Source organism: Psammomys obesus, unplaced genomic scaffold (assembly GCF_907164565.1).
Source record: "Psammomys obesus unplaced genomic scaffold, mPsaObe1.curated_primary_1811, whole genome shotgun sequence".
NCBI lineage: Eukaryota > Metazoa > Chordata > Mammalia > Rodentia > Muridae > Psammomys > Psammomys obesus.
The window spans coordinates 1,369,196-1,379,584 of record NW_026585643.1 but is presented as its reverse complement, the minus strand read 5'-3'; the positions used below and the strand labels follow the sequence as shown (position 1 = coordinate 1,379,584).

The 10,389-nt window shown below is 49.4% G+C and overlaps 1 protein-coding gene across 1 annotated transcript; it reads right to left on the bottom strand.

The window, feature by feature from the left end:
- Positions 1 to 3,055: 3,055 nt before the first annotated feature.
- On the bottom strand, positions 3,056 to 10,266 carry Dhrs2 (dehydrogenase/reductase 2). Its single transcript, XM_055617711.1, is given in 9 exon segments — positions 3,056 to 3,194; positions 3,389 to 3,444; positions 3,635 to 3,766; positions 4,061 to 4,112; positions 5,861 to 5,931; positions 9,335 to 9,421; positions 9,762 to 9,850; positions 9,853 to 9,938; positions 10,072 to 10,266. Coding segments are annotated over 9 exon segments (828 nt in total). The 5' UTR covers positions 10,215 to 10,266; the 3' UTR covers positions 3,056 to 3,082.
- Between the last annotated feature and the right edge of the window lie 123 nt (positions 10,267 to 10,389).

The window sequence follows — 10,389 nt, the reverse complement described above, 5'->3', positions numbered from 1 at the left end:
CAGCCCTTGAAACCCTGTACTGTGTAGATTAGCGTCTTCCTCTCCGGTGGTTGGTAAACCTCCGTCCCTACAACTCCTGATGGATAGATGATACCCATAGAATAACGTTCCCCCTGTCCTTGTCAGTAGACACCTCCCTTGTGAGAATTAACCTGTACTCCTATTTAGAGAACCTAGGGGAGACAGCCCTGTGACATACTGTGGCTTCCTCCATGATGAAGCAGGAGGATGGGGTTAAAAAGGGGGGGGGGAGGCCAAGGGCATCAAAATTGGCATCTGTAAGCAGAGCTAGGCTGAAAAGAGCTCCCACCTTGGGCTGCCTGTGAATGGGGGGAAGCCCATGGTCTCCCACTGCTGAAGGCTGGGAAGGCAGCGCTGTACAAATAAGCAGTCTATAAAGCACGGACACTCTCCATGGCCCAGAGGTTCTGAGGCTCAGACCTGCCCAACTCTCTGACCTACTTCACTTCCAGACAGCGTCTTTCTCTTTCTTAAAAACCTGCCTCTGTTTCTATCGCTGTCGATGCGTCCTTGAGCCGATTCTTTGTTCCAAAGCACAGGAACCAAGGAATCCCAGCAGGCGCCTGGGTACCAGCCCCTGTCTGTGCCAGGAGGCACAGCAGCTGCCCTTGCTTTCCTGGCTCGCTCACCACCTGCTGCCTCACTTCTGCTCCAAATCCCTGCTTGGGCTCTGCTTTCAAAAGAAACCAGAGCGCGCAGGAACCACAAGAGAAGGCTGGGCTGAGGCCTGGCGGTCACTCTTCACGGAGACTCGCTGAGAGAAGAACTTGAATTTGAATTCCAGCCTTGCCAAGCTGAATGAGAATACGGACAAGCGACCCTCTTTGACCCCAGGAAGAAAATAACTGGCAAATCACATTTTTTTCCTCACTGGGATTTACAGGAACATGTCCTGCACTGATGGACAGTCTCTTCCAGCCTTGAAAGATTAAAGGAACAGAAACTCGAAAACGAGAGAGCGGCCTAAGTAAAGTCCATTCCACGGCTCATCTACTGCTAATTAACTCCAAAGGCTTAGTCCACAAATGCCGCTGAAAGATGAACCCGGGATCCCAATAACTGGATTCTTAAAGCGAACATTCAACTAGAGAGAGACAGGTCGTAGCACGACCCAGCTCAGTTTGTCTGCTGGCACTATTAGCAGGGACCACCACAGCCTTGGATACCTCCCTCGCCCCACAGAACCCACATCCAAGTTTTCCACCAGCCACGAAGTCTCAGGCCACGCCCTCCACCCCAGGTCAGCATGGAGATAAGATGCTCCACTCTGGAGTACAGTGGACCTGGGCACACACAGCTGGAGCTCCAGCTGAAATGTGCAAGTACACAATGAACTACTCCCGACGGAGGGTGTGTTACTCAGACTCCTGTCCCTCCGCCTCCCCACGGAGGAAGATTGGCAAGTGCGCTGGCCCCTCCCACAGCCTTCCATTATTGATAATCTTTTATTTCCTCCTCTCCACGTAAATAACCACCACCCAGCAGGAGCTCCCTGAAGTACCAAGCTTGCTTGTCTTTTGTTTCTGGTTTGTTTTTGTTTCCCCAGCCATTAGCCCAAGAGAAACAAACTTGGTCCTACTGGGAACCATGTAGATACTGAGGTTAAATCTCCCAAGAAAGCGGGTGTGCACAGTAGCCACAATCCTCCTGAGCCCTGAAAGGCTGAGCAGGACTAGTGGAACATGCCTGACATTCCAGGCAGCCACTAGGAGGCTGTGCGAGGTGGCCCTTCTGGTGCTCCTGCCCCTCCCTACACCCTGACTAGGTCACTCCCTCCCCTCACTAGTTCTGGGCACGAAGGAGACAAGAACCATGGGTAATCATACACACTCAAATTTACCTGTGCTTGCTCCTCAGCCTCTCCTCTCCCAACAGCAGTGTCCCCAACCCAAACACACATCACAGGGTCACCAACCCCCATCTCTGAACCCTGCGTGGTTGTAAACCGCGCCATCTTCTTACCACCATGTCTAGAAACAGGGCCCTCCCTCTGGATGACCCCCTCACTGTTCCGCAGGCGGGCAACGTTGCCTCCGCTCTCAAGGAAGAGAGGCAAAGGAGTCAGCAAACCCCTGCCCTACTTCCAGTCCTCCGCTTGACCGGCCTGCCACAGCAGACCCGTCCCTGCCGTGTCGCTCTTGACTCCACCTTTGCCAGGAGCACCCAGAGGGGAAGACACGTCTGATTTTATTTTAGGAGAGAGACGTAAAACACAAAGTACAGGAAAAGTTTTAAGACCCTTTCCCTTAAGGTTCTTCCAGAATGCCAAGCCCACTACATGCCTCAGCCTCAAATAATGTTGGTGAGGTCAATCGAGTCTACCTACTGTGGTCCTGTGGAGAATCCTGAGATGAGAATGTGTCGTTATAATGGTCTTGTGGAATGTGTACAATTTACCCTTGTTCATTCAAATGCTGATTTCTCTCCCCCACTATCTAGTTGCAATCCAGACATTGCATTGTGATGTTTATTCTAAGTATCATCTGTCTCAAGTCTGTGTAAACATGCCACCATTTTTTCTCTAAATTGTCAATTAAAACAACGTTGAGCAACGGAGAGGATAGGGTGGGACATCCTGGTCTGGAGTGGGAGGAAGAGGAAGGAAGTAGGAAGGAGGAGAGGAGGAGAATCCAGAGAAGAGTTTTTTTTTTTTTGGAACCATGTGGAGAGAAGGGACCGGACCTGAGATATGGCTAAAAGCAAGTATAATGGGTGAATCTGAATGGTAGGAAATTATGTAGGCTTGGAGGTTTAGGATGGAGTAACTATTGCCCAGCATTGTGCACTAGATTAATTAAATAAATCCGGTCTCTGTGTGGTGATTTGGGTATACAGCTGGTTTAGAAATAACCACTGTTAAAAAAACAAAAAAAAATGGGAAAAAAAAGAAATAACCACTGTTTAACTAAAAGATATAATAATAGTAAATATTAATAACTACAACAAGATGCTGATAGATTTTCTTTTCCCTTGAGCCTAGCGATGGTGAGTCCCAAGTTGCTGCAGACCATCTCCTTACATGCTAGGCTAATACCCTCTGATGACCAACCCTTCAATGCCCTCACAGCCGAGAGGAAAAGCCGGCCACTGTGATGTTCTCCCCATTAATGCAACTGGCATCTGCAGAGCACAAGAAGGACACGAGTCCCACACAGTCTTCAGGCTGACCAATCCTGGATGGGAAGAGGATTTGCACTTTGGTTCTGGAGCTCCCATGCCACAGGTGGCATGAGGTCCCATGGAGAGAGGGGAGAAAGGGTGGACTCAGTCTTCAGCAAAAGGAAAGGCCAGTCGACAGAAACACAAAATATCCTCAGCTGTATCTCCCCAGCTGTGTGCAGACCACCAGGTCAGCAAACCCACTTGCCTCTGTATCTGATAGTGCTCCTTTAACTGACTCCAGAGAGCCTCATTGCTATGCACCTAGGCAAAGAGAAAAGACGGGTGAGTCAATATGACTAAGATAAGGAGACAGTAAGACCCAGAAGTAGCCACCTGGCCAAGCAACCATGGTTGCTGCCCTTTGTAGTATCGGTGGACTGGGCTCCAGCTGAGTTCAGAGGACAGTGAAGATCTCAGCTAGGCTGCCAGGTTGGGGACTCCCAGTCCTCACCGTTCTGCTGAAGTTGGTCTTAATAACTTCTGGAATCAGACAATTCACCCAGATGTTCTTGGTAGCCAACTCCTGTGCCAGTGTTCTAGTGAGACCTAGCATGGCTGTCTTGCTGACATTGTAGGCGCCTAACTCCTGGAAGGAAATTACAAGTGTTTGGGATAGAGATGAGGCAGGAGAAAGAGTCTGTTGGATCGCTCACTCATGGAGGATCACAGCTGAGCAAGCCCAGATCTCAGACACACTTTGCTCATGCTCCCTTGTCAAAAAAAAAAAAAAAAAAAAAAAAAAAAAAAAAAAAGCCACATGGGTACAAGCCTAGCCCAGGACATCGGGAGGGTCTATCCTGGACTTTGTCCCTGGGTGGCTCTGGAAAATATCGTTACCCCCTCCTGTATGCCAAACATGAGGATACGAACCAAGCACTTACCACAGTGGACTATAAGCTGAGATGGAAGAAACGAAGACGACAGCAGCACTAAGAAGAGATGGAGGCAAGAGGAGACGTGAAGCGGAAGAGTCACCATTGATCAAGGTGTTACCATCAGCCACATCCTGCAGTGCAGGTACCATTACCACACCCACTCTGCATGAGGAAACTGAGGCCAGTGAGTGCAAAAGCAGAGACTTCCAATCCTCTTTCCCACAAACAGAATGGCCATGCTTATCCCTTGCGCAGCCCCCTTCTACCTTTTTTGAAGAAGAAAGAGATGAGCAGAAAGCTAAGGGCTGGAAGAAAGACTGGAGTGGGTTTGGTGAAATGACACCCAGGACAGGGGACAAATGCCTACCAATGAGCACCTTTTTAAAATAATTTGTCTCACTTTTTATTGTATGTGCGTTAGTGTGAAGGTGTCAGATCTCTTGGGAGTGGAGTTACAGACAGCTGGGAGCCACCATGCGGGTGTTGGGAATCGAATCCTGGTCCTGTGGAAGAGCAGACAGTGCTCTTAACCACTGAGCCATCTCTCCAGCCCCCAACAAGCACTTTATAAGAAGCAGACAGAGGAGGGGAGAGACTAAATAAAGGAATAAAGGTCACCACACTAGGGAGCTGCCTCAGTCAATAAAATGCTTGAAGTGAAAGCTGGAGGATCTGAGCTTGATCCCAGCACCCAGGTAAGACGCCAAGCACGGCGGTGTACACCTGCAATCCCAGTGCTGAAAAAGCAGAGACACGTGAGTCTCTGATGCTCACTGGCCAGTCAAGCCAAGCCAGTGAGAGAGCTCGTCTCAACAACAACAAAGTAGATAGAGATAGATGAAGACACTGGTTTTGATCTCTGGCCTCACACTCATACGTACGCACACAAACAGTGTGGTCAGTGGTGAAGAGCACTGGCTGCTTTTCTTGATGTTGATTCCCAGCGCCCACATGGCAGCTCACAGCCGTCTGTGACTCCAGTTTCAAGGGATTGGCTGCACTCTTCTGGCCTCCGAGGGCAGTACACACACGGGTGCGTAGGCATTCATCCAGGTAAAACACCCACACCCATAAAATAATATTAATTAAAAAAAGCCAGGCACAGCACTTGCCTATAATACTAGCATTTAGGGAGGCAAAGGCAGGTGGATCTCTGTGAGTTCAAGGCTATCCTGGTCTACAAAGCAAGTCCAAGACAGCCAAGGCTACACAGAGAAATCCTGTCTCGAAAAACCGATAATAATAATAATAATAATAATAATAATAATAATAATAATAATAATAATAATGGTTAGAAACTTTTTCATCTACCAGAGTCTGCCTTCTGCGAGTATGTGTCAGTGAGGAACAGAGTAAAACCTGGGGATAGACACAGATGCAGTCCCTGGAGAAAGAAAACAGGGACTAAGAAATGGCCTGGGATAGACTTTTCTCTTTGGAAAGAAATAAGAAAGTCCCATCAGAGGTGTTAAGTGAGCACAGAGGGGTTACTTAGCTGTAAGAGGACCAGAGTCCAGGCAAGGATGATCAGCTCAGAATGTCAAGGAGATTAAACAACAACAAAAAACAAATAAACAAACAAACAAAAAAAAAAACAGCCTGTGCTCCTGTGGACTACTACCCTCATGCAGAAGTAGAACTTCCAGAGTAAGTAGGACGAGGAGATGGAGAGTGTGGGGGTCCCGGAGAGCCCCCTTCTGTACCTCCCCACTCCTGGCAGTGCCCAAGCACCCTCCAGGCTCCTGTACCTCAGTCTCCCAAGCTCCCCACAGCTAGTTCCTACCCTCACCCTACAGACTCACCCTCTCTTCTCCATTTGAGGCAGCAGCTGGCTCAGTAACAGGGCTGGGGCCTTCACGTTCACATTCGGGATCTGAAATCACAGTAAATGAGGGGCAGGGTTTATGGAAGCAATGGTCAGCCCCGGCCACGTGACTTGGGAGTCTTGTCATTTGTTCAGCTGATACAAACACGTGCAGGCTTGAGAGGCCAAATTGCCCTTCTGAGTAGGTCAAGAAGTGTTTCCGAGTTGCTCGTGGCTTTATAGACAGCCAGGCTAAGAGACAGAAAAGCCTGTGAGCACAGCCTCAAGAATATTTAGAATAGTTTTAAGGAAGAACTTTTTAAGGAACTGGACTGAGCCTTGAATGACTGTAATCCCCAGCACTCGGAGAAAAAAGGAGAGGATCAAGAGTCTAAAACCGGCCTCAGGTCCCAAATAAGAGGTTTGTGACCTTTCAGGAGGGTGCACGCTATAGAGTCATTGGACAATGATGGGGAGAGAGGGGTCCTAGTAGTTGGCCAATTTCCAGGAAGTGTAGACCAGGAAGAGCCCCTACTGTGGCTCTATGGCCCTGTGGCCCAGGATAAGCGATCTCAGTGTCAAGGAATCCCTCTGTCAGACATCTGCTGCCAGCTTCACGCAGTTAAAGGAGAGCACCTGATAAAATTCTGTTTCTTCTTTTTTTTTCTTTTTTGTTTTGTGTTGTTTTTCATGATGAGGTTCCTCTGTGTAGCCTGGCTAGCCTGGAGCTCAGAGATCTGCCTGTCCCTGTCCCGCCCCCCCCCCCCAAACACTGGGATTAACGGTGTGTGCCACCAATGCCTGGCTGCATCTGGGAAATCTTCCACTGGCTAGATGAACTAGTGATAGACTCAGAATCCCTGTCACATTAAGGAAAGAACTAAAGACTTCCTTTTTGGGTCGCTTGACCAAGATCTAGCCCAGATTTGAATTATCTGCTTCTTTCCCTGTGTCTCCCGTCACTCTGCAGGGTATGATTTCTGGCCTGTCATCAACCTGTCTGTTGTACGGGTATGAATCTGTGACCCTATGACCACCTGATGTCTGTCCTGTGAACCTGTCCCTAACGGGAGACTTTGTTCTCTCTCTCATTGAACAGCACAGAAAGCATCCGTGGGGGAAGGAATGGGATAATTTTCAGAAATCTTTAACAGTGCTTCACAAAGGGTTAAGTCACTGACTCAAACCAACCCAGAAAACAAACCAGCAAAGGCTAACAAGCTTGCAGCCGTTACGGCGAATAGTTGTTTCATAAGGCTGCTTTCGATCTGTTTTCTTTTCAGCAAGCCATTATCATAGCACGCATACAAACACATATGCACGGCCCTCTGGGTCAGGGACATGGAAGAGCAGGCAATTTAAGGTGATAGCTATGCACTGGTTTAGGTTGTAAAAGTCAACTACATGGGAAATCCGAGGCAAGTGAGTTTGGTTGTTATATTGTTCCCTTAAAGGCAGGGTAAACACACAGTTTGAGTACACAGTAGGAGAGCAGTCTTAAATCCTAAGTGACCTCAAGGTGTATTACTAATGCCAGCTGTGAGGTCCAGCACACATTCCAGCCTTCTGGAGTAGAAGAGATATGTTCATAATGATTATACTAGCATAAATTCCAAACTCATTTTGTGACAATGCCTCCAAGATGTTGGCAGATATGATCCAGGGACAATTACTCCATCAAAAATGTCTGTCCAGTGAGCAGAAAGGCTCACTGAGTATCAAGTCCTTGAATAACAGGAGTGCATCAGAGAAAAGTCAGGTCAAGGGTCGGCATGTGCTAGCCACTTCAAGAGGGGTGGTTTCTAACGCTCTGAGAAAAAGCCGTGAACTCATGCATTGAGATGCCGAAAAGAGGGACTCGGAAGGAATGGGAGACTGTTTGCAATGAAATGCCACCTACGTAGTCACAAATGCTCTTTCAGAGACATTAGAAATGAAGCTGAAAAGCCTGGGAGGCCACTGCCGGTGGCTGCCGGCAGTTCAAATTTCAGGTCGTCTCTGAAGATGGAGTGAAGGGCACCCAGTCAAGGGCAGAGAGAAAGGAGGGGAATGAAGATGGTATCATCAAAATAGAAGCTGGGAAGGTAGAACACACCAAGGTCAGTGGGCAGAAAGAGCTTTGATTCAGTGCTGAGAGCACAGCAGAAAATACTGGCAGGCATGAGATTCAGCCCGTGTCTATCTGATCCATCAGAGAGAATTGAAAACAAACCATAGGACCTAACAGCACAGGAGGTGGGAGAATAACAGACCCTAAGATGACTTGGAGTCACTTTACAGAGTCTTTCCCAGACCCTTAAGGGTAAGGAGTGAATTCGTGGTGGGCTGGAAAGTCTGAGCACATAGACCCAGTCCTGACCAATCAAATCTCCAAAGAGAAACACAATGTGCAATGTTCAGCCCGACAAGACTCTTCCTAATATGTTCCTAACCCAGGGCCTGGAGCAGTGTCTAGCACGTGGCAAGGGCTCAATAAGTGTGATGGTTAATCTTGGCTGTCACCTTAATTAGATTAGTAAAGCATACTCCTGTGTATGTCCATGCAGTGTTCCAGGGAAATCCTGAAGATCTGCTGTGATTGTGGGCAGCATTGCCCAAGGTAAGCTGAGCACCGGTGAGAAGAAAAGGTGTGACGGCTTGACTAAGAATAGCCCCCTATAGGCTCACGTATTGGAATGCTTAGTCATCAGGGAGTGGAACTACTTGAGAAGAATTAGAAGGTGTGGCCTTATTGGAGTGGGTGCAGCTTTACTGGAGGAAGTGTGTCACTGGCGGGTGGGCTTGGGAGGTTTCAAAATCTCAAACCAGACCCAGTGTGGTCACGTTTTCTGTCTGTCTCTGTCTCTCTCTGTGTCCTCCTCCCCGCCCCCGCCCCCCCCCGCTGCCTACATGACACTCTGGATGTGGAACTCGCAGCTGCTCCTCCGGCATCATGTCTGCCTGCACGCTGCCATGCTTCCTGCCATGGTGAAAATCAACTAAACCTCTGAAACTTTAAGCCAGCCTCAATAAAACGCTTTCTTTTGTAAGAGCTGCTGTAGTCATGGTGACCGTTCACCGCCATAGGCCATGGACTAAGACAGAAGGGAAGAAGGGAACCCAAGGCTGCAGGCATCCACTCTGCTTCCTGGCCACCATAAGGTGAGAACTGCCTGTCCTCCAGGCCCTCCCCGCCCATCCCCACCCACAAATAAGCAAAGCCACACATGGTCTGAAATTCTAAGCCAAGAACCAATTCTTCTTCCCTGTGTTTTCTCAGAAAAATCTGTCGTAGTGGCAACAAACCAGTCACTGAGCAAATCAGTGTGTAAGAGTCAGGAATTGAAAGCAGAGCGTAAGGGCTCGACTTTAAAATGAACCACAGCATAGCCTAGATGAGCCCTACCATTCAGGCCTGCCTTTACGGTGACGTCTGGGAGGAGCCCAGTACAGAGCTAATACCAGACCCCAGCTCACTTGGTTGGCCTCTCACCTTGTCCCATACCTGTTCACTGCCCCCAGAGTGCTCCCCAACGGGGGCTGACACCAGGGAATCCACGCCTCCACAGTACTCCAGGGCCTGGGAGAGAGTTGTGGGAGAGGGTGGAGATGGCCTGAGGAGAACTCCTCTTTTCAGAGCAGTCGTGAGTGCAGGACCTTCAGGCACAGATTGCTAATGCGATGCTACCTCAACCATGAATGGAAGGGGAGCATCCTGAGTGGACCCAATGGTCCTGAGGCCTAAGGTATCTCCAGGAATCCCCTGAGGCATCCCCCATGCCTTTATACATCTTTTCAGCTGTGGAGTTCTTTCCCTGTGCAGAAGGCCAGGGCCCCCATCCCCATCCTGCCTCTCCCAGGACTGAGCTGTGAAGCAAAGTGCTCCCTTCTCTTTGTCCTTCCATTCCTTGGCCTCTTACCTTGGCTACTGGCTGTTGCCGATCCTCCGCCTTCCCCACATGGCACACAGTGCCGGTCACGGTCAGCCCCTTCCCCTGTAACAGGACCCTGCTTGGTCCACATTCTGCTGTTTCCGGCTGCTGATGACCACGTGGGCCCCATCCTCGGCCAGACGCCGGGCGATGGCAAAGCCAATCCTGCAGATAGATGGGATACAAGTCAGCTCCCCCCACACAAAGATGTGGATAACCTGCTCTACAACTCTGAGTCTTTCCACGGAGGCCAAGGTCCTTCTGTGTAAGAGGTTAAGAGGCCAGGAGATCAGAACACTCACCCGTCAGTGGACCTGTGAGCACAGCCATGCGCTCAGCCAGGACTCCGCTCTGGGCTACACTGCTGCTCTGCATTCTCACAAAGAACCCAGTGCTTGAGTGAGACAGGCACCGTTGGGCCCAGACCATGGCTTGGAGCATGGTGAACAGGCCTGATCCTACTGGATCCTGCTGCCCTTGAGGAAACAGTCCATTTCCGGTTCACAGTGGTGGCTTTAGTGGGCATGAGATAGTCTCCCACCCCAAACACACACACTCTCTCTCTCTCTCACACACACACACACACACACACACACACACACACACACACACACAC